Source organism: Phalangium opilio, unplaced genomic scaffold, assembly GCF_054372755.1.
Source record: "Phalangium opilio isolate 3A_F unplaced genomic scaffold, DU_Popi_V2 ptg000013l_1, whole genome shotgun sequence".
Taxonomy (NCBI): Eukaryota; Metazoa; Arthropoda; class Arachnida; order Opiliones; family Phalangiidae; genus Phalangium; species Phalangium opilio.
Genome location: NW_028324148.1, coordinates 5,015,605 through 5,041,237, shown reverse-complemented (window position 1 = coordinate 5,041,237; position 25,633 = coordinate 5,015,605). Strand labels below are relative to the sequence as shown.

The window sequence follows — 25,633 nt, the reverse complement described above, 5'->3', positions numbered from 1 at the left end:
CCAAAGAACCCCTTAAGGATTTCTAAAGAAATTTCCCAAGGAATTTTCCAAAGAGTTCTAAGATTTTTGTAAGGGAGTGACGCGCCCTATAATTACCACGCATAAAATATATTTAGTCGGTTTAGTGACAATCATCTCTTTTTCTGACGGCTGCTTGATTTTTTGCGTCGGTTTAGTGACGGTAATACAATATTCCGCCTGTCGATAGACAAGTTAGTTTTGAGTCTACTTTAAGCCCGCTTGATTCTTATCTGAGTGCTTATCGACTGCTTAATGGATTGAACATGAAGTATTTTTGACCAACCGTCCGATAACTATATCGGGCCGATTGATCAGATTTGGTGTCGGCCCAACTGATTGTTGCTGCTGGGGATTCCACATCGTGTTTTGAGTCGAGTATCCGACTTAAGGTGGTTTGAAAGCGCGCGTTTACCGACAATTAACCGATTCGGACAACCAACCGCCTGTACCGACAAGAAGCCGACTACAAATTGAAATGCTACTGGGGTAGAAATCAATATAACATTAATTAAAAAATCAAAGAAAAGTTGCAAAATACGAAGCGTACAATATTTGTTCTAATGCCTGTACACAGAATTGCACACTTTTTACATGATGCATTACGAAAATTTATTTAAGTAACTTCAGTAACACCTCAGGCAAGTTCTGTATGGCGCTGTCTAACACAATAATCAATACAAACAAAAAGCCATACTTGTAGAATATATTAAGCGAAATCTATAGCTGCCCATTTCTCGTTAGATACAAAGTTTGCTCATTGCCACCATATAACTTTTGTTATCATATAACTAATGTTCCTTCAGGTTCAATGTATAAGTATTAATATAGATTTCTCTGTCGCCAGAAAAAATAGAGGACATTCCAAAGTTATTTCCCAAGAAAATTCCAAAGCTATTTCCCAAGAGAATTCCAAAGTTATTTATCAAGGAAATTCCAAAGTTATTTCCCAAGGAAATTCCAAAGTTATTTCCCAAGGAAATTCCAAAGTTATTTCCCAAGAGAATTCCAAAGTTATTTATCAAGGAAATTCCAAAGTTATTTCCCAAGGAAATTCCAAAGTTATTTCCCAAGGAAATTCCAAAGTTATTTCCCAAGGAAATTCCAAAGTTATTTCCCAAGGAAATTCCAAAGTTATTTCCCAAGGAAATTCCAAAGATATTTCCAAAGCATTTTCCAAAGAAAAAGAGGCCAATATTCCCCAATTTCCCAAAGAACCCCTTAAGGATTTCTAAAGAAATTTCCCAAGGAATTTTCCAAAGAGTTCTAAGATTTTTGTAAGGGAGTGACGCGCCCTATAATTACCACGCATAAAATATATTTAGTCGGTTTAGTGACAATCATCTCTTTTTCTGACGGCTGCTTGATTTTTTGCGTCGGTTTAGTGACGGTAATACAATATTCCGCCTGTCGATAGACAAGTTAGTTTTGAGTCTACTTTAAGCCCGCTTGATTCTTATCTGAGTGCTTATCGACTGCTTAATGGATTGAACATGAAGTATTTTTGACCAACCGTCCGATAACTATATCGGGCCGATTGATCAGATTTGGTGTCGGCCCAACTGATTGTTGCTGCTGGGGATTCCACATCGTGTTTTGAGTCGAGTATCCGACTTAAGGTGGTTTGAAAGCGCGCGTTTACCGACAATTAACCGATTCGGACAACCAACCGCCTGTACCGACAAGAAGCCGACTACAAATTGAAATGCTACTGGGGTAGAAATCAATATAACATTAATTAAAAAATCAAAGAAAAGTTGCAAAATACGAAGCGTACAATATTTGTTCTAATGCCTGTACACAGAATTGCACACTTTTTACATGATGCATTACGAAAATTTATTTAAGTAACTTCAGTAACACCTCAGGCAAGTTCTGTATGGCGCTGTCTAACACAATAATCAATACAAACAAAAAGCCATACTTGTAGAATATATTAAGCGAAATCTATAGCTGCCCATTTCTCGTTAGATACAAAGTTTGCTCATTGCCACCATATAACTTTTGTTATCATATAACTAATGTTCCTTCAGGTTCAATGTATAAGTATTAATATAGATTTCTCTGTCGCCAGAAAAAATAGAGGACATTCCAAAGTTATTTCCCAAGAAAATTCCAAAGCTATTTCCCAAGAGAATTCCAAAGTTATTTATCAAGGAAATTCCAAAGTTATTTCCCAAGAAAATTTCAAAGATATTTCCCAAGAAAATTCCAAAGTTATTTCCCAAGAAAATTCCAAAGTTATTTCCCAAGAAAATTCCAAAGCTATTTCCCAAGAGAATTCCAAAGTTATTTATCAAGGAAATTCCAAAGTTATTTCCCAAGGAAATTCCAAAGTTATTTCCCAAGGAAATTCCAAAGATATTTCCAAAGCATTTTCCAAAGAAAAAGAGGCCAATATTCCCCAATTTCCCAAAGAACCCCTTAAGGATTTCTAAAGAAATTTCCCAAGGAATTTTCCAAAGAGTTCTAAGATTTTTGTAAGGGAGTGACGCGCCCTATAATTACCACGCATAAAATATATTTAGTCGGTTTAGTGACAATCATCTCTTTTTCTGACGGCTGCTTGATTTTTTGCGTCGGTTTAGTGACGGTAATACAATATTCCGCCTGTCGATAGACAAGTTAGTTTTGAGTCTACTTTAAGCCCGCTTGATTCTTATCTGAGTGCTTATCGACTGCTTAATAGATTGAACATGAAGTATTTTTGACCAACCGTCCGATAACTATATCGGGCCGATTGATCAGATTTGGTGTCGGCCCAACTGATTGTTGCTGCTGGGGATTCCACATCGTGTTTTGAGTCGAGTATCTGACTTAAGGTGGTTTGAAAGCGCGCGTTTACCGACAATTAACCGATTCGGACAACCAACCGCCTGCACCGACAAGAAGCCGACTACAAATTGAAATGCTACTGGGGTAGAAATCAATATAACATTAATTAAAAAATCAAAGAAAAGTTGCAAAATACGAAGCGTACAATATTTGTTCTAATGCCTGTACACAGAATTGCACACTTTTTACATGATGCATTACGAAAATTTATCTAAGTAACTTCAGTAACACCTCAGGCAAGTTCTGTATGGCGCTGTCTAACACAATAATCAATACAAACAAAAAGCCATACTTGTAGAATATATTAAGCGAAATCTATAGCTGCCCATTTCTCGTTAGATACAAAGTTTGCTCATTGCCACCATATAACTTTTGTTATCATATAACTAATGTTCCTTCAGGTTCAATGTATAAGTATTAATATAGATTTCTCTGTCGCCAGAAAAAATAGAGGACATTCCAAAGTTATTTCCCAAGAAAATTCCAAAGCTATTTCCCAAGAGAATTCCAAAGTTATTTATCAAGGAAATTCCAAAGTTATTTCCCAAGGAAATTCCAAAGTTATTTCCCAAGGAAATTCCAAAGTTATTTCCCAAGAGAATTCCAAAGTTATTTATCAAGGAAATTCCAAAGTTATTTCCCAAGGAAATTCCAAAGTTATTTCCCAAGGAAATTCCAAAGTTATTTCCCAAGGAAATTCCAAAGTTATTTCCCAAGGAAATTCCAAAGATATTTCCAAAGCATTTTCCAAAGAAAAAGAGGCCAATATTCCCCAATTTCCCAAAGAACCCCTTAAGGATTTCTAAAGAAATTTCCCAAGGAATTTTCCAAAGAGTTCTAAGATTTTTGTAAGGGAGTGACGCGCCCTATAATTACCACGCATAAAATATATTTAGTCGGTTTAGTGACAATCATCTCTTTTTCTGACGGCTGCTTGATTTTTTGCGTCGGTTTAGTGACGGTAATACAATATTCCGCCTGTCGATAGACAAGTTAGTTTTGAGTCTACTTTAAGCCCGCTTGATTCTTATCTGAGTGCTTATCGACTGCTTAATGGATTGAACATGAAGTATTTTTGACCAACCGTCCGATAACTATATCGGGCCGATTGATCAGATTTGGTGTCGGCCCAACTGATTGTTGCTGCTGGGGATTCCACATCGTGTTTTGAGTCGAGTATCCGACTTAAGGTGGTTTGAAAGCGCGCGTTTACCGACAATTAACCGATTCGGACAACCAACCGCCTGTACCGACAAGAAGCCGACTACAAATTGAAATGCTACTGGGGTAGAAATCAATATAACATTAATTAAAAAATCAAAGAAAAGTTGCAAAATACGAAGCGTACAATATTTGTTCTAATGCCTGTACACAGAATTGCACACTTTTTACATGATGCATTACGAAAATTTATTTAAGTAACTTCAGTAACACCTCAGGCAAGTTCTGTATGGCGCTGTCTAACACAATAATCAATACAAACAAAAAGCCATACTTGTAGAATATATTAAGCGAAATCTATAGCTGCCCATTTCTCGTTAGATACAAAGTTTGCTCATTGCCACCATATAACTTTTGTTATCATATAACTAATGTTCCTTCAGGTTCAATGTATAAGTATTAATATAGATTTCTCTGTCGCCAGAAAAAATAGAGGACATTCCAAAGTTATTTCCCAAGAAAATTCCAAAGCTATTTCCCAAGAGAATTCCAAAGTTATTTATCAAGGAAATTCCAAAGTTATTTCCCAAGGAAATTCCAAAGTTATTTCCCAAGGAAATTCCAAAGTTATTTCCCAAGAGAATTCCAAAGTTATTTATCAAGGAAATTCCAAAGTTATTTCCCAAGGAAATTCCAAAGTTATTTCCCAAGGAAATTCCAAAGTTATTTCCCAAGGAAATTCCAAAGTTATTTCCCAAGGAAATTCCAAAGATATTTCCAAAGCATTTTCCAAAGAAAAAGAGGCCAATATTCCCCAATTTCCCAAAGAACCCCTTAAGGATTTCTAAAGAAATTTCCCAAGGAATTTTCCAAAGAGTTCTAAGATTTTTGTAAGGGAGTGACGCGCCCTATAATTACCACGCATAAAATATATTTAGTCGGTTTAGTGACAATCATCTCTTTTTCTGACGGCTGCTTGATTTTTTGCGTCGGTTTAGTGACGGTAATACAATATTCCGCCTGTCGATAGACAAGTTAGTTTTGAGTCTACTTTAAGCCCGCTTGATTCTTATCTGAGTGCTTATCGACTGCTTAATGGATTGAACATGAAGTATTTTTGACCAACCGTCCGATAACTATATCGGGCCGATTGATCAGATTTGGTGTCGGCCCAACTGATTGTTGCTGCTGGGGATTCCACATCGTGTTTTGAGTCGAGTATCCGACTTAAGGTGGTTTGAAAGCGCGCGTTTACCGACAATTAACCGATTCGGACAACCAACCGCCTGTACCGACAAGAAGCCGACTACAAATTGAAATGCTACTGGGGTAGAAATCAATATAACATTAATTAAAAAATCAAAGAAAAGTTGCAAAATACGAAGCGTACAATATTTGTTCTAATGCCTGTACACAGAATTGCACACTTTTTACATGATGCATTACGAAAATTTATTTAAGTAACTTCAGTAACACCTCAGGCAAGTTCTGTATGGCGCTGTCTAACACAATAATCAATACAAACAAAAAGCCATACTTGTAGAATATATTAAGCGAAATCTATAGCTGCCCATTTCTCGTTAGATACAAAGTTTGCTCATTGCCACCATATAACTTTTGTTATCATATAACTAATGTTCCTTCAGGTTCAATGTATAAGTATTAATATAGATTTCTCTGTCGCCAGAAAAAATAGAGGACATTCCAAAGTTATTTCCCAAGAAAATTCCAAAGCTATTTCCCAAGAGAATTCCAAAGTTATTTCCCAAGGAAATTCCAAAGTTATTTCCCAAGGAAATTCCAAAGATATTTCCAAAGCATTTTCCAAAGAAAAAGAGGCCAATACTCCCCAATTTCCCAAAGAACCCCTTAAGGATTTCTAAAGAAATTTCAGAAGGAATTTTCCAAAGAGTTCTAAGATTTTTGTAAGGGAGTGACGCGCCCTATAAAAAGCACGCATAAAATATATTTAGTCGGTTTAGTGACAATCATCTCTTTTTCTGACGGCTGCTTGATTTTTTGCGTCGGTTTAGTGACGGTAATACAATATACCGCCTGTCGATAGACAAGTTAGCTTTGAGTCTACTTTAAGCCCGCTTGATTCTTATCTGAGTGCTTATCGACTGCTTAATGGATTGAACATGAAGTATTTTTGACCAACCGTCCGATAACTATATCGGGCCGATTGATCAGATTTGGTGTCGGCCCAACTGATTGTTGCTGCTGGGGATTCCACATCGTGTTTTGAGTCGAGTATCCGACTTAAGGTGGTTTGAAAGCGCGCGTTTACCGACAATTAACCGATTCGGACAACCAACCGCCTGTACCGACAAGAAGCCGACTACAAATTGAAATGCTACTGGGGTAGAAATCAATATAACATTAATTAAAAAATCAAAGAAAAGTTGCAAAATACGAAGCGTACAATATTTGTTCTAATGCCTGTACACAGAATTGCACACTTTTTACATGATGCATTACGAAAATTTATTTAAGTAACTTCAGTAACACCTCAGGCAAGTTCTGTATGGCGCTGTCTAACACAATAATCAATACAAACAAAAAGCCATACTTGTAGAATATATTAAGCGAAATCTATAGCTGCCCATTTCTCGTTAGATACAAAGTTTGCTCATTGCCACCATATAACTTTTGTTATCATATAACTAATGTTCCTTCAGGTTCAATGTATAAGTATTAATATAGATTTCTCTGTCGCCAGAAAAAATAGAGGACATTCCAAAGTTATTTCCCAAGAAAATTCCAAAGCTATTTCCCAAGAGAATTCCAAAGTTATTTATCAAGGAAATTCCAAAGTTATTTCCCAAGGAAATTCCAAAGTTATTTCCCAAGGAAATTCCAAAGTTATTTCCCAAGGAAATTCCAAAGTTATTTCCCAAGGAAATTCCAAAGATATTTCCAAAGCATTTTCCAAAGAAAAAGAGGCCAATACTCCCCAATTTCCCAAAGAACCCCTTAAGGATTTCTAAAGAAATTTCAGAAGGAATTTTCCAAAGAGTTCTAAGATTTTTGTAAGGGAGTGACGCGCCCTATAAAAACCACGCATAAAATATATTTAGTCGGTTTAGTGACAATCATCTCTTTTTCTGACGGCTGCTTGATTTTTTGCGTCGGTTTAGTGACGGTAATACAATATACCGCCTGTCGATAGACAAGTTAGTTTTGAGTCTACTTTAAGCCCGCTTGATTCTTATCTGAGTGCTTATCGACTGCTTAATGGATTGAACATGAAGTATTTTTGACCAACCGTCCGATAACTATATCGGGCCGATTGATCAGATTTGGTGTCGGCCCAACTGATTGTTGCTGCTGGGGATTCCACGTCGTGTTTTGAGTCGAGTATCCGACTTAAGGTGGTTTGAAAGCGCGCGTTTACCGACAATTAACCGATTCGGACAACCAACCGCCTGTACCGACAAGAAGCCGACTACAAATTGAAATGCTACTGGGGTAGAAATCAATATAACATTAATTAAAAAATCAAAGAAAAGTTTCAAAATACGAAGCGTACAATATTTGTTCTAATGCCTGTACACAGAATTGCACACTTTTTACATGATGCATTACGAAAATTTATTTAAGTAACTTCAGTAACACCTCAGGCAAGTTCTGTATGGCGCTGTCTAACACAATAATCAATACAAACAAAAAGCCATACTTGTAGAATATATTAAGCGAAATCTATAGCTGCCCATTTCTCGTTAGATACAAAGTTTGCTCATTGCCTCCATATAACTTTTGTTATCATATAACTAATGTTCCTTCAGGTTCAATGTATAAGTATTAATATAGATTTCTCTGTCGCCAGAAAAAATAGAGGACATTCCAAAGTTATTTCCCAAGAAAATTCCAAAGCTATTTCCCAAGAGAATTCCAAAGTTATTTATCAAGGAAATTCCAAAGTTATTTCCCAAGGAAATTCCAAAGTTATTTCCCAAGGAAATTCCAAAGTTATTTCCCAAGGAAATTCCAAAGATATTTCCAAAGCATTTTCCAAAGAAAAAGAGGCCAATATTCCCCAATTTCCCAAAGAACCCCTTAAGGATTTCTAAAGAAATTTCAGAAGGAATTTTCCAAAGAGTTCTAAGATTTTTGTAAGGGAGTGACGCGCCCTATAAAAACCACGCATAAAATATATTTAGTCGGTTTAGTGACAATCATCTCTTTTTCTGACGGCTGCTTGATTTTTTGCGTCGGTTTAGTGACGGTAATACAATATACCGCCTGTCGATAGACAAGTTAGTTTTGAGTCTACTTTAAGCCCGCTTGATTCTTATCTGAGTGCTTATCGACTGCTTAATGGATTGAACATGAAGTATTTTTGACCAACCGTCCGATAACTATATCGGGCCGATTGATCAGATTTGGTGTCGGCCCAACTGATTGTTGCTGCTGGGGATTCCACATCGTGTTTTGAGTCGAGTATCCGACTTAAGGTGGTTTGAAAGCGCGCGTTTACCGACAATTAACCGATTCGGACAACCAACCGCCTGTACCGACAAGAAGCCGACTACAAATTGAAATGCTACTGGGGTAGAAATCAATATAACATTAATTAAAAAATCAAAGAAAAGTTTCAAAATACGAAGCGTACAATATTTGTTCTAATGCCTGTACACAGAATTGCACACTTTTTACATGATGCATTACGAAAATTTATTTAAGTAACTTCAGTAACACCTCAGGCAAGTTCTGTATGGCGCTGTCTAACACAATAATCAATACAAACAAAAAGCCATACTTGTAGAATATATTAAGCGAAATCTATAGCTGCCCATTTCTCGTTAGATACAAAGTTTGCTCATTGCCTCCATATAACTTTTGTTATCATATAACTAATGTTCCTTCAGGTTCAATGTATAAGTATTAATATAGATTTCTCTGTCGCCAGAAAAAATAGAGGACATTCCAAAGTTATTTCCCAAGAAAATTCCAAAGCTATTTCCCAAGAGAATTCCAAAGTTATTTATCAAGGAAATTCCAAAGTTATTTCCCAAGGAAATTCCAAAGTTATTTCCCAAGGAAATTCCAAAGTTATTTCCCAAGGAAATTCCAAAGATATTTCCAAAGCATTTTCCAAAGAAAAAGAGGCCAATATTCCCCAATTTCCCAAAGAACCCCTTAAGGATTTCTAAAGAAATTTCAGAAGGAATTTTCCAAAGAGTTCTAAGATTTTTGTAAGGGAGTGACGCGCCCTATAAAAACCACGCATAAAATATATTTAGTCGGTTTAGTGACAATCATCTCTTTTTCTGACGGCTGCTTGATTTTTTGCGTCGGTTTAGTGACGGTAATACAATATACCGCCTGTCGATAGACAAGTTAGTTTTGAGTCTACTTTAAGCCCGCTTGATTCTTATCTGAGTGCTTATCGACTGCTTAATGGATTGAACATGAAGTATTTTTGACCAACCGTCCGATAACTATATCGGGCCGATTGATCAGATTTGGTGTCGGCCCAACTGATTGTTGCTGCTGGGGATTCCACATCGTGTTTTGAGTCGAGTATCCGACTTAAGGTGGTTTGAAAGCGCGCGTTTACCGACAATTAACCGATTCGGACAACCAACCGCCTGTACCGACAAGAAACCGACTACAAATTGAAATGCTACTGGGGTAGAAATCAATATAACATTAATTAAAAATCAAAGAAAAGTTGCAAAATACGAAGCGTACAATATTTGTTCTAATGCCTGTACACAGAATTGCACACTTTTTACATGATGCATTACGAAAATTTATTTAAGTAACTTCAGTAACACCTCAGGCAAGTTCTGTATGGCGCTGTCTAACACAATAATCAATACAAACAAAAAGCCATACTTGTAGAATATATTAAGCGAAATCTATAGCTGCCCATTTCTCGTTAGATACAAAGTTTTCTCATTGCCGCCATATAACTTTTGTTATCATATAACTAATGTTCCTTCAGGTTCAATGTATAAGTATTAATATAGATTTCTCTGTCGCCAGAAAAAATAGAGGACACTTATAAGTGTAGAAAGTTCTTTTCCAAAAAAACACCCCAAGACTTAAATTTACTCCCAGAACATGTATAGTTTCAGGCTGATAATTAAGGCGGTGGCCCAGAACAGATGCTAAGTTTAATAGTTAGCTGGGCCAGTTTAAATATGAAAAGCTTTAAGGTCTACTGCCCATGCATCCACTAATTTAATTAAAAAAGTTCCAAGTTTACCCATTATATGTGGCCAATATCTAGCTGTTTTAATAAAAGTGCTTTGGTTCTACTGACCACATGTCCAGTTTAAATTAATCCTTATTTCTCAGGCTGATGTAGACTGTGACTGTAACAGTACTATACCGGTGGAACCACCCCCCCCCCTTATACACATACGTTTGTATATGCGCTATTGATCGCAGTGTAATTAATTAAATAACTATACTTGCATCAAAAACCGCTGAAATAGTTTTCGAGAGCAATATAATTAAAGAGTTTATCAACCCGAGTATAACATGAAAATACTTTTTGTCCTCAACTTATATTCATAGAATTTTTCATTTAACACTCAATAGAGACATCTCTTCTTAACTATCACATATTGTCTCATATAGATCTCCACCGGTAAGTTAGCAAAATCGCACGGGGTCGGTTGTATGCTCTACTCTACAATGGTCATTAAATTTTCGGGGCTTCACGCTTATTGTGGTTTTGAGGCCCGCGAACCAGCGAAAATGTTGCACCGAATTATTAATTAGTTAATATTTAACCCTTTTTAATCATGGATGGAAGTCCAAATTGATTGGGTAAAGAGACTTACTCTGGTAAATCAATTCCTCTTAATTTACTTTTGAAGTTTTGCACGCCATACCATTTACCAGCAACTTCCCCTGGCTACTTGGCGAATACAGTCTACAGAAAATAAGCACATAAGGAAGCATTTATATTCCAGATGAACGCCACTAAAACTGCTAGGATTGTGGTAACGTTAATTCTCCATATTTTTACACTCGAACATGAGAAAGAACAGATATTCGGCAGCGCGGTTGGAAAGCTTTTTAATCCAGTTGTGCAGGCCTTAAAACAGAGGTAAGTATTTCGTAATAAAAAGTTTGTACCAATTCCAAGCTCAACGAAGTTATAATGTGTATTTGAAATGAAATAAAAACCTGGTATCATGCTAAACAGAATCCATGTCGCAACGCTGAGTATAATTAAGTAGGACTGTTCACGAGCTCGAGCCAGTTCGGGCTCGTGACGAGCGAGCCGAGCCGTCACTTTTGCGGCTCGATTAATTAACGAGCGAGCTTTTTTATTGTCGAACCGAGCTGAGCCGACAGGCATCAAGCCACTACGACTCGCGAGCTTAGTCACCGATATAGTGCTTTACTTTTAGTCTTTATTCTCTCCACCAATAGCGTTCCGTTGTAATTTTACATGAAATTAAGTGTGGGAAAAATCTCTCGTCTCTAACCTTGAGCATATTTTACCGAACGGGTTTTACTGAACCACTACATTCCTAAACATGGGATGGCATTTTTAGTCGTTCTCAAGGTTGACGTTGGTAGTAGCAATTCTTTTAAACATGTATAAATTAATCGAGCCAGCTCGGCTCGGCTCGATCATTTTCGAGCCGAGCCAAGACCCAGTTTTTTTGACTCGAGCCGAGCCGAGCTTTTAAAAAGCTCGCTCAGCTCGGCTCCTGAACAGTCCTATAATTAAGTATAAGATGAATACGATAAAATGTTATGTATGGTGAGCTAATCACCTTCGTCGGAAGTGTGTCGCAATCCTGGATAACAAACTTAGAGGTAATAAGGTTGGTGATGATTGCCCTAAATCCACCGCCCGTAACCGCCTGATCAAACCTCGCATATACTTCAGTGATTAGTCACTTAACCCTGATTGATCGCATTCGCTCAAGATCTCGAGACTCAAAGCTGCAGCTTGTAATAGTTGGGAAACCAAAACTTTGCCTCTCCGAGTTGAAAGGCGATCTAACCACTTACTAGAATATGCAGCTTTTTGTTGCTATTTATTGATTGAACATCGTTTTCTTTAGTCGAGACTGAAGTGAGCTTTGTGCTAGACCACCTTTTTTCATAAGAAGGCACGACGTTAGAAATTACTTTTTTGGTGGACTGGTTACGTTGAAATCCTATAAACGTCTTTGGATCTATATACCGGATGTTTCGTCTTAACATTAAATAAAGCATACGATACTGCATCCCCCTTGAAACCGCTCTATTATTCAAGCTTTATAAAAACGTTCTATTCACAACTCGTTATATACTAATTATTAACAATATTCGTAGTTTGCTTGTATGATTGCTGACTTTTTGTCCATATTTAATCTGAATTATCTCTAGCCGCTCAAAAAGAGATTATCCACAAAATCCCGATCAAATCTTTAACTACTGCGACCAAGTTGCGTTCATGATCCTGGGTTTTATTAAAATATTTAAAACTGATCAATTAAATGTGTATTTAACTTTCGGTTCACTCAGAACCGTTAAGGCCTCTTTGGGGTATAGTCAAAACGTAACGCCGTTTTTAATCACATTCGTCTTGGGAATCTTTACTTAGAACTCGGTGCAGTCCTAACCGACAAAACCTTAATGGAAAGAGAGATTATGAGCATTATTTTTTTTTGCATCTAGAAAAGTCTATATCTGCATTTAGGATTATAAAAATGTAGTGTATTCTACACAACTACATAAATCATCGAAATGTCGAAATTTTTCTCTTATGAAAAAGAAAATATTTAGTTTTTTAGGATTACTTTACATACAAGCCCAAGGTAAAAATAACCAGGGAGTGTGAACCAAGCAATAGAAGTTGTATCTTTCTTAGGAAATATGAAATGACATCGCAAATTCTTAGCATCTCAACAACTTGGTATTCATCAAGCAACCGGCGGCTCCACTATCACCCCTAGCATTCTGGCTAATTTTCTGGACATGAAATTTATCTTGCCAAAGGCAGGAACCAATCAAACCTAGTGCATTAGGTCTGATTGGCTATTGCCTTTGGCTTAACTATCCTTTACCAAACTTACTGTCTAGTAGAAAGAGCACTAACTGTACGTCTATGGTACGTTCTTTAAAAGTTTAGTTTTAGTGATTACCCCTCGATGAGTTTACAACATATACTCATGCCGACGCATACATTTCGCATCTTCTAAATTGATAACATGAACTTATGCCCAGAAGCGTTTGAAAGAGAAAGAATTCGGTAAAACACCCAACTTGAGTTCTTTCTTTGTGTAAACCCCGAACTTTTTAGCCCCATCGTTTGATGTACATCTAACGATGGGAGTATTGGTTTGACTTGGTCTGAAGAAGAAGAAGTGGTAGAAGAAGAGAAAGATGATGAAGAAGATGTATCGTTCGTCTTTTTAAAAGGGAGAGTGAAAAAGGGATTTTTGATTTTCAAAGGGTGGGGATTATGATTTGTCTATAACAGTGCAATGCGAATGTACAACGCACATGTTAATGAACGCACTTAGAGTGAAAAGGGATAAATTGTGTTAAGGTTATATATTTCATTAATTGGTGATTATAAAGGGGAAAGGCTTATGATCCATCTCTAACAGTACAATGATGATTCAGTGTGAAAATATTAATGAACAAACAGTAATATCTGTAGTATTTTATGAACACGCAAATTTATCATACTGCCTCACCTAAAACGAGAAATTTCATTCTCTCTTTAAAATTTCTCATACATCAAGCCATGACTTTTCTAAGAATCCTAACTTTCTATATAATAATATGTTCGGGGTTTACACAAAGAAAGAACTCAAGTTGGGTGTTTTACCGAATTCTTTCTCTTCAAACGCTTCTTGTCATAAGTCCATGTTATAAATTTATAAGATGAGATATGTATACGTCCGCATAAGTCTATTTTGTCATGTCATCGAGAGGCTAAACTAAAACTATCAAATTTATAAGATGCGATATAAGTGTGCGTTGGCATAAGTTTATGTTGTAAAGTTAAATGAGCGTTATGCGTTTGATGATTTTAGTATTGCTAAAGGTAACTCATCGAGGGGATAATCCCTAAAATGGGTAATCACTATAATTAAACTTTCTCCTTCAAAAGGTTCAGGGCATAAGTCCATTTTAGAAATTTATAAGATGCGATAAGTGTGCATCGGCATAAGTCTATGTTGTAAACTCATCGACGGGATAATCACTAAAACTATCTGTTCTTCGATTCGCCGGAATATTACAATTACAGCATAAGTAAATTTATACAGTTAATAATTTTAACACTGTATCTATTAAACGCTTCTGGGCATAAGCCAATGTTATAAATTTATAAGATGCTATTTGTATGCGTCGGCATAAGTCTATAATCACTACAACTAAGCTTTCTCTTTCAAAAGGTTCTGGGTATAAGTTCATGTTAGAAGCGATAAGTGGCAATCGGCATAAGTCTATGTTGTAAATTCTTTCTCTTTCAAACGCCTCTGGGCATAAGCCAATGTTATAAATATTAGGAGTTATGTCTGGATTACTCACTCGTCGATTTTAAACGGAATTGGGATTAAGGTATACTTAGAGGTTACGGGTAATCATCTTAAAGACAACGCGTCGAGGAGCTATTCACTAACGGTAATTTTCACTCATTAGGGATTTTTATTAGCGATTTCAAAAGGGAATTTGTTTAAGGGTTACTTAATGTTTAATTATTTTAGAAATGTTAAGTTTAGCCCGTCGAGGGGCTATTCACTAAAACGTCATTGCCGATTTTAAAAGGGATTGGGAATAGGGGTTATTTAGTGGTTCTGAGCAATCATTTTAGCTCTGTTAAAAGCAACGCGTCAAGGGGCTATTCACTAATGAAGATTTTTTTCCATTAGTGATTTTCATTGATGCTTTTAAATGTGATAGGGATTTATTGATGATTTAAAATGGATGAGGATTAAGGGTAACTAATACCTATTCCAAAGATAGAATGTTCTCGATAGATGGAGCCTTACAAACGATGGGGCTCTAATCTGGCCGGGGCCATCTTGTTATTGTATAGAAAGTTCGGATTCTTAGAAAATTCATGGCTTAAAGTATGAGAAATTTCAAAGAGAGAATGAAATTTTTCGTTTAAGGTAAGGCAATATGGTAAATTTATGTGTTCAGACTGAAGATATTACTGTGTGTTCATTAATATTTTCACAGTGCTACGCATTGTACTGTTAGAGATAGATCATAAGCCTTTCCCCTTTAAAATCACCAAATGATGAAAAATATCACATTAACACAATTTACCCCTTTTCACTCTAAGTGCGTTCATTAACATGTGCGTTGTATATTCGCATTGCACTGTTATAGACAAATCATAATCCCCACCCTTTGAAAATCAAAAATCCCTTTTTCACTCTCCCTTTTAAAAAGACGAACGATACTTCTTCTTCTTCAGACCAAGCCAAACTAATACTAAATTTATCAAGCAAACGTAAAACACAATTCTCAATGTTTAACTTTACTAGTACAAATAAATCCATTTCTTAAACTTACAGTTATAATTCAGTTCCTTTTAAAATACACGAACGAAAAACATCACTTCGCCACAATTCTCTCCCATTCACTCTCCCTTCAATGACGATCGAAAAATTTTATACTGTCTAAGTTCTCTTTCATGACGCCGCCATCACCACCACCACCGCCAACTACAGGCCAGGTCAAACTAAGACCCACATCGTAGATGTTCATCATACGATGTGGCTAAAAAGCGCAGTTGCGTGAAACTTCGGTGGAAATGCTTCCTTCGGGAGGAGTAAAATCCAAAGTGGTAGATTGGTCTTTCTTTTATAAAGCCTGTGTGTGTTTGTCTGTCTCGTGTTACACCCCAGGGGATGTGTACAGCTTTAGTATGAACAAAGGTTAACAGTCTTGCTTTCAAACAGGGTTGTTTGATTTAAATCAAGCGATTTTTTTTAAAAAAATCATTTGATTAAAATCAAGAATAAATTTTTATTTTTAAAAAATGTTTTCTAAGATTTCAAAAAGTAGTTTAAGAAACTCGAGAAGAAACTTAACTAGAAAAGGCTTAAAATCAAAAATAATCATGGTTTTGGTATATTTAAATGTAAGTTTTTCCCAGAAATCCAGTTTGTCGCGCTGGAAAGGCTAGGAAATGAAATAGGGGTCAAGCTAGTCTTTTTATACAAGCATTTGAATAGTAATAATATCGAATAGCTCCTTAAATGTCATGATTATTTTGCTTTTGGTTAATTTTGACACAAAAGTTTTCATGTTGGTAATTTACTATCTAGTAGTTCAATAAAAAACAAAAAAATAAAATAAATCAATTAAAATCAAAAAAATCCGATTAAAATCAAAAAATAGATTTTTTTGGATTTTTTTGAAAAAATCCAAAAAATCAGCAACCCGGCTTTCAAATTAAGAGTATTGTTTAGGTATAACCATAGAGGGTAAGAATTCCTCTATGGCCAGAACTTTCACAAGAATCAAGTTGTGAATAAAGCTTTGAATAATTCATTGTTTTTAACGCCTCCATCTGCTATTCACTAAAGAGCAATAATTGCAATTCTCGGTAATTTAGTTTGTAGATAGTGCTTTTGACTTGGAGAGGTAACTGGTTTTCTATTTGTACAAAACATTTAAATCTGAGATATATTCTTTTCGCTACAGTGGTTATGAAATTCAGCTCAATCTTTTACAACTGGAACATATTTCGTTTTCCGCCAAGGATGAGAATGGACTACCGAGGGAATACATCAAATTTCTTCACGACAATGTTCGTATAGCGTTTGGATAATATTATTCTTAGAAGTAACATAGTTATATTTTTATTGCGAAGGTTTCAGATATAGCTCTTCCGTTTTACATTTTGGAGGATGAATCTGATCTGTTACTGTCTAGTGTAGAAGCCCCTTACTTTATTGGTGAATCAAAAATTTTCAGCGGTGGTCCAATAAATCGGGAATTTGGGATGTTCGATGTCATTTTTATATTCGATTTTAAGGTTAGAAAATTTATTATAATGAGAATTTTATATAAACGAGAGCGATAAGGAAATCGTATTGTGTTTTACCACACTGACCACAAAAATGCTTCATTGACACGGATAATCAAGCAATGCATGCAGTAGTATAACAGAGTGTTCTTAATTTTTCTTATAATCTTAATATTCCAGACATGGGCGGCTATTTTGGTATTCATAACAGCTTATCCGTTGTTATGTCTGTTTATTTATGAAGCCACCAAGATGACAATAAGGAGGTTTTGTTTCATTAGATGGCTGGACGCAATTTCAATAATTATTGGAGAAGGTAGCTGTTGAAAAACCCAAAAGCAAAGATAAAGCATGCTGGGATTTCCACTACAAATCACCAGTTCAAAATTGAGAATTAAAAAGAAAACTGCATATTTAGGTTCTCCGAGTGGACACGTTATTTTTCGCACTTGGATCTTTGGATTTTGCTGTCTGCTAGGGTTTTCGTTCATATCACAGTCCTTCAGGAGCATGTTACTAACGAAAATTACCACTATAAACCAACCAAAATTTATCAACAATCTTGATGACCTTATCAAACTCAATAACTTCAGAGTCATGGTGGCGACCACACAAACAGAATACCAGTTTTTCAAAGTAATATTTAATGGGACTTTAACACGTGCAATCAGTATCTTACTTAATTTGAGCAACGATGACACTAAAATAGTGTCAGTTAATAGTGCTCTTGTTTTTAAAGAATATTTTAGACTTATTTCAAGGGAGGGTGAAAAGGAAAATCAAGCGATTTTTAACGATTCTTCTACTAATAATAAGACTAGTCTGTATAGTGAAACATTTAGGAAACACCTCCGAATGATTTTAAAATCCAAATCAAGTTGAGATTTTATGGATAGTTTGAAATGAGCACCTTCGACCAATAGCATAACGCCCTGCCTTCCTGTTAACAAAATTCACGGCATCTCGCGCCGCAATTGTCAAATCGCTGAATTTCATTCGGCATGGAGCGTGCCACGATGATTTTGTTAACAAGAGGGCAGGGCGTTACGCGATTATTCGGAGGTGTTCATTTCAAATTATCTATATACTCTGAACCTAATTTGAATTCTAAATTAATTCTGGTATATTTCCTGGATGTTTCACTATGTAGATTGGTCTTATAATTAGTAGAAAATTCGAAAAAGAATTGAATTTTCTTTTCACCCTCCCTTTAACAAACCTGAGGCTTACATTGGAAACAAAAATTACAGTGCATAACAGAGAGTCAGCCTATTGTTTCAAATGTTAAGTCTCATGTTTATTACCTTAGAATCCACGAACTTTATCTCAACAAAAGATATCGCAGCGGATGCAGCAGGAAGAGACAGTATGTGAATTTCGGGATATTTTTAATGGTGTTCATCGTGGACAATGGGTGGGATTTATCGGATATCGAGCGATTTACACCATCGTGGGAGCAACTTGCTCCAATTATGATATGGAACACTACTTTCACATTTCGGATGAAACCGTTTTGAGCTTCTTATTGGCGTATCCGACATCAAAAGGGATTGATACACAGCTGAAGAAAACCTACTATAACATGTAAGTTTTGTGTGAAAAACTGTTGAAAAAGTAAAGGCTCGTTTACATTTGAGCGAGAATTAAGCTTAAAGTGGAGAGTAGAAGTTGAAAGTCGAATCTTTTTCTCGCGCCTAAAAAAATCGCGTCTGCCAAAAGCGTTTGTTCCTGCAGCTCCACCCGCTCCTTCGTTTACATACAAGCTGGGTGGTAGCATGAGCCTAGATTGCAGAGTTGCCTTTCAATCGGAAGTAACCTAAAATGGCGTCGACTGTCGTTAGTTTGCTTCTGTTGAAAAAAAAAATAATGCTTTTGAAAAACATTCGACATTTATAACAAAAAAAACAACAGAAAATTAGAATGGAACGTCAATGGTGGGTACATCTTATATGGAGAAATAGATACAAAGAAGGCTATTTTCGCCTTTTGGAACGTAACTTCATATAATTTGTCAAGTAGCGTATATTTTTTCTACTTGAGCTTGAGAATAATTTTGATTTAATTGTCTAGCTTGAAAGGATGAGGCAATGTGATTACACGTATTTCAAAAATTTTATCTTGTTCTTTTCTTTCTTTTAAAGACATCCTCAATGGTGGTGCCTAGGCCTATTTCGCGAGAAAAACAAACGCAAAAATATCAAACGATATTCGGTCCTTGGCTATAATTGGCTTGGAAAATCACGTGAATCTTTGCGACAAGCAAACATGAGCTGAAAAATCTACCACGGCAGATCAGAGCTTTTTCGGAAAACCCGCTTCATCTCTGAGCAACAAGCGCGACTTAAAAAGTTTTCGCTTGTTTGTAAACGGAACGCCTAGGGAACGCAAACCCCAATACGCCTCACCTCTCAGCTTTACGCTTCGACTTTTTCCATTTCTCGCGCACATGTAATACGAGCCTTTATTTACAAAGCAAATCAGTTTTAACTTTAAAGGGATACTATCAGCTGAAAAATTTTAGTGCCGTGTTTTATTTTCTCCTGATTCGTTTCAATTAAATATGAAGATTCTAATTTTTTCTGATTTTTCAAACCATTTTTTCAATGAAAACTAAACTTCTTAAAGGGTATGGGAATTTACAATTTCATATCATATTTTAGCACGAAAGTGGTATTATATTCCACTTTCAAGTCTCTACTTTCAAAATATCAAGTTTTTAAAATAATTGAACCAAAGTTTCTATTTTTAAATCCATTGGAAAATCACCAAAACTCGGTTTCGATATATCAACAATTATGTCTTGTCGAGCTTGTTCTTCTGTTTTATGACATCACTATGACGTGAGGAAAAAAAAGCGCGAGGTATACGCGTCTCGAGCTTTGTCTCCCCCGTCTAAACTCTGGGTCTGATAGCGGAGAGAGTGGCACCATCGCGCGTGTGTGACGTCAAAAACAAGAAAACGTTGTAGCCTTTCTTAAAAAGTGGATTTCAAATAATTTCATATGAAGCATTTTCAAATGCATATTGCCAAATAACCAGAAATCGGAGAATTAAAAGCTTGATATTTTTGAATTCACAGTAATTAATTCTACGTTTTGTTATATAAATCAGAGGTTTTTCAAACGAAGCTTCTCATACCCTTTAAGCTTAGTAAAGGACTAATGGCTCTCGGTTTTAGCGCACTTACCTACCGGCCAATAAAAACCTCTATAAGATAGAACCAAATCAGCCAATCCCGTGATGTTTAGAAAAGATTAACTTGTACGCTGTCTGCTTCAAATAGGAAAAGCTAGGGCGGGAAATAAGGAGTTTTTTTATAGTAGCCTTGTGATTAGTGACTCCCCGGGGCCCATCGTCTACTTTAGTTTGAGGACAATAGTAATTTTGTTGCAGCTTGACTCTGCTGAGGTGTAAAAGATGGATTTTTAATTTTTTAAATCTCGAAGGTCACAAATAACACATCTTCCCATTCCAAAGGCTAATAACTAGACACTTAGATGTACAAAAAATACGACACGCCACATTTGAATATTATAAGATTACGATAGTAATTACTGCTAAATATTAAAGATCCTAAACCGCTAATCGTTAAATGATCGAACCCGCGTCTTTCTTTCGAGTTCTAAAAAGTAGAATATAGATTTCCGAACCTAATGCAGATGACGTAAATGAAACTCGACTGAGCAGTGTGGGAAATAAGGACTTTTTTAAACTGGACATTGGGCCAGCAGCCCCCTGGTCTGGAATAAATAAACTGGTCCATGACCATTGACCAGGGCGTGTCGTCTGCTAAACTAAAGAAGTGGATAATTAGAATAGTTAAGATATTGGGTACGTTCAGTAACGAAAATCTCAGGGACAGGGTTGTTTGATTTAAATCAGTTTGATTTAAATCACTGATTTAAATCATGATTTAAATCAAGCGATTTTTTAAAAAAAAATCATTTGATTAAAATCAAGAATATATTTTTAATTTTAAAAAAGGTTTTCTAAGATTCCAAGAAGTAGTTTAAGAAACTCGAGAAGAAACTTAACTAGAAAAGACCTAAATTTAAAAATAATCATGGTTTTGGTATATTTTAGTTTAAGTTTTACCCAGAACTCCAGTTTGTCTTGCTGGATAGGCTAGGAAATGATATAGCGGTCAAGCTAGTCTTTTTATGCAAGCATTTGAATAGTTACAATATCCAATAGCTGCTAAAATGTCATGATTATTTTGCTTTAGATTAATTTTGACTCAAAAGTTTTCATGTTGGTAATTTACTATCTAGTAGTTCAATAAAAATCAAAAAAATCAAATAAATCAATTAAAATCAAAAAAATCCGATTTAAATCAAAAAAATCGATTTTTTTGATTTTTTTGAAAAAATCAAAAAAATCAACAACCCTGCTCAGGGAAATCGCTGTTTTCTTGATGTTTACTTGATGGGTTCGAGCCGTCACAGTGACGTAAAAGGTTGTTGTACGGATAAGTGACATTTTGAAGTTAGCGTTGTTTTCGAAAGTGTAGTTGGGGAACTTGGGGAAACGTCTTACAGGTCCTCAAAACGTCACGAAGCGCAAATGGCGCTATTCAATTATTAAAACGACCTCGCAAAAAAGCAATTTTTTAAGAAAATTATGTCTATTTGAATGGTAGAAGTATTTTTGGAATGAAAACTAATACAATTACTATAGGAATAGCATTATTGGAATTTAATGTTTAAATCCCGTGCCAACTTTTCGTCTGTCAAATGTTCAACAGTCAAGCGCTACGTCACGCCATCAAAAAACCATATCGATTGCATGGTTTTTTTGATGAGCAAGCGCTGAGCATGAAAACCGGAAACAAGAAAAAGCGTACAGTGGGGAAAATCTGGCATCGCTTAGTAAGCGCTGTCATCAAAGAGGGTTACTGAACGTACCCATTGTCTGGACTGTGGCTACCCTTGAATTTTATTAGTGGCCAAGTGGACCACTGACCCCCCTCCGATTTAATTTTTAAACTGGTCCAGGCAATTTTTAAACTGGTCATTTGCCCTGTGCCACCGCCTTATTTCCCACGCTGCGACTGAGAAAACCTTTGGGGACAGTCTGGGAAATAAGGATTTTTTTTAAACTAGGCCTTTGGACCAGTGACACCCTAGTGTCTGAAATAATGAACTGTTGTCCGGACTGGTCCTAGCCTTTGTTCTCCTATAGATTTGCAATTAATAAACTGGTCCCGAGGACCAGTAATCCCCACTTTTTGAATTAAAAAACCAGTCCAAGCAATTAATAAACTGGTTTTGGACCAGAGGAAGTGTGCTATTTCCAAGACTGTTTGGGGATTGAATCGCGGGCGCTGATTGGCCGGTAGGTCGCTTTACCCAAATTCAAATGCATGTTTTGGATACAGAACTTCAATTACTATTTATTTCAAATTAAGGAATCAGAATAAAAATACTTAGTTTCTGTCAATGTCCCTTTAAAGCATTAATTTATAACTTGACTCATTTACCTATGATATTGTCAAGTCCTCGCAAAATTAATAATTGTAGATGGCACCACTTAAAAAATATACCGCCACACCCCCTATAGAAATGTATTGAACCAGACCGGCAGACCCCTAGGATTAGATAAAGCATTCGATTACTGGGCATTAGACTCTCCTGCACTGGACTACGAGCTTGGTGACCCCACTCCATTTGGGGTATTAATAAGTGGCCTAGCATTAGCACTGTTATAACTTTTGATTTCAATTGTTGTTTAATAAACGATCATATTAGCACATTCGCCTAATTATGAACGTTTTTAGTACATAACAGATAAAGAATTAATTAGTGTGAATTTTTCTTTAAACCAATCAAGGATACTAGTGAAGATGACCTAGTATTTTCGAAAGCGTTTTGCTAATAATGGTAAAATTAATCTAGATTAGTGTGCTATGCGAGTACCGAGAAAAAAACGTCATTCCCTCGTACAAAGAAAGAAAAATATTGCTAATTTGCGAGCACTACTTATGAAATATTTTCAACCACTCTGTTCAGTAGGTCGAAACTTATCATTTTGTTTTAGCTATTTGCTCTCGTAAAGTTTTCATTTAACTAATTTAAGAGTACATCGACATGTTGTCGCGCATCAGGGCCGGATTTAGGGGGGCCAGGGGGAATTTGCCAACAGGAGCAAGGCTTGTTGGTGGGGCATTGAATTAAACTATTCCCCACGAGCAAAACCCACATCAATGTTGAATTTTCAGTTTACAATAGTTTAGAAGATACAAAATTATGTTCTCGTGTTCCAACTAACGAGCTCTGGATCGGTCCTAAGGTTGCACACATGCGTAGAGAGAAACAAAATAAAGCCTCTTACCGTCTTTCCTATTTACCCTTTTGAGTTTTTTACTTAACGGAACACATGACGTCTAGCTTTTCCGATGTGTGCCGGAGTAGGTGCGCGTGAGATACAGAAACGAATGTGCCGTTCAAATTTACTTACCGTCTCACTTTTACTCGCCTTTTTCTACTTCCTCCGTGTGAAAATGAACTTGCCGTGTTACCACGTAACTTCCGCGTCCCTCTGTCGGGTGACGCTTAAGGGGGTATATATTATCTCGGACCCGGTGAGCACTATTGGAAAATCCGGCACCGTCGAGCACTGTTACGGTTCAGAACGGTTGGGTCTCTGCTCTCCCATAGACAGCGTTCTTCCAAATGCAATGAGAAATTTAATTTTTATTAGAAATCAACTGAATGTTGCAGTTCGCTTTAGTGACACACTATTTTCCGGGGGAAAAAACTATATTACAATAGTGTTGATCAGTTATATTGAAAATGCCGAACTAATATCTTAACTTGACGCTCTAAACTTTAATGAATACCTATTAACTTTTATAGCATGCAACACTATTACGAATCTGGTATTCCGCCTTATCTGGAAGGCCAGTTCATGAGAGATGGCGAAGACTGCATACAAAAGATGTACAATGAATTGAAAACCACGACAACGGAAGAACTTGGAATGAGAAACCTGAAATTGCCCTTTCTTGTTTTACTGATAGGAGCAAGTTTATCATTGGTAGTTTCCATAATAAATTTGATCTCTCAACTGGGGATTTAATCCTAAATTCGTGATCAAAGAAATTAGCTAGCATGCAACATGATATAAGAAAAATCGGAATTCTCCCATTGAACAGAAACCCATTGGATAAAAATCCAATTCGCTAGAATTCCCTGTCGATAGAAATCAAACTGGGTCGTGCTTTCAAAATGGACAGAAATTCCATAAGTACGATCTTTCCCAATGAGCAGAAATTCCATAAGGACGATCTTTCCCAATGGGCAGATATTCCATAGTGGATCTTTCCCAATGATACACTATACGATCTTTTCCAATGGCCAGTAATTCCATTAGGAAGTTAGGTTCCAATGGACAGAAATCGCATTAAGACAAAACGTCCGAAAGGGCAGAAACCAGATTTTTTTTTTAATTTTGATTCAGGATTTCGAATCACCACAGAGCGTGAGGCTTCCAATTCAAAGACTCGGGTCCAAACCTTGGAGCAGATAATAAGTAGAGCTCGGCATTATCTATCCATAATCCCCGTTATTTTATCTTTATCCATACTCGAAAATTATCCACAGAATGTACTTGTTAAATCGTATTATAATCCAAAACTTTGTTTACAAATTATCGGTTATCCACCAATTTGTGGATAATGGATAGAAAATGCCGAGCTCTAATAATAAGTGTCGTAAATATCTTATTTAAGCTAGTATGCGTAACAACAACAATGAAGATTCGGCAAACAATAAGACAGGTAAGGTTTGGTTAGATTAGGTTAGACAAATAAATACGTTAAATGATGCGTCAATAAGGTTCATATCCAAAGGTATTTTAGATACAATACTATTAGAGCTCGGCATTATCTATCCATTATCCTCGTTATTTTATCTTTATCCATATTCGATAATTATTCACAGAACTTACGTGTCAAATTGAACTATAATCCACAAATTTGTTTATAAATAATCCACCAATTTGTGGATAATGGATAGAAAATGCCGAGCTCTAAATACTATCCCATTATTAATATAGTATTTTCTCAATTTAGTATGTGAATTAAAAATGATTTTTTATACATTAGGAAAAGGGAGGTGGGGTTAGGTTTGTGAACTGAAAATAAATGTCAAATCGCATTCGCGTAGAACTATTACTAATAAGTTACCACCTCTCAAAAATTTTGGCCCTAAAACTTGAAAATATATGCCCTAATATTTAGTTTTCATCTTTTCCAAATTATTGACCCAAGTAATTAGTTGCTATCTTTTCCAAATTGTTAATTTTCCCTTGACCATTCAGTGTGAGCCTCCTTTGGACACAATAAAATTTCTTTTAAACCATGGGTTGGTTCCAGTTTTGCTCTTTGATACGATTGGAATTTGGTGTCTATTTATTGGGAAAGTATCACTTTCGTATTTCTGTTCAATAGAAATTTAATTACTATTCATTGGGAAAGTGTAAATTTTTGTACTTCTTTTCAGTGGGAATTAATGGCTGTTCCTAGGGACTCAATGGTTTTTTATTTCGGTCGAAGGGAATTTATATCCTATGGGATTCTGTGCAACGGGACATTAGCGAGACATCTAGTCCCATCGAGTGGAAGCAAAAACAGGTTAAATTGAAAACTGCACCAAATAA

The 25,633-nt window shown here is 36.1% G+C and overlaps 1 protein-coding gene across 1 annotated transcript; it reads left to right on the top strand.

Moving 5' to 3' along the window:
* Nucleotides 1–16,685: 16,685 nt before the first annotated feature.
* Nucleotides 16,686–24,159, top strand: LOC149707906 (uncharacterized). The gene is made up of 7 exons (XM_089863835.1): nt 16,686–16,756; nt 16,820–16,984; nt 17,156–17,291; nt 17,394–17,611; nt 18,285–18,559; nt 23,830–24,010; nt 24,073–24,159. Exons 2-7 carry the CDS (start codon nt 16,952–16,954, stop codon nt 24,157–24,159), a joined length of 930 nt encoding a protein of 309 aa, XP_089719961.1. The 5' UTR covers nt 16,686–16,756; nt 16,820–16,951.
* Nucleotides 24,160–25,633: the final 1,474 nt, after the last annotated feature.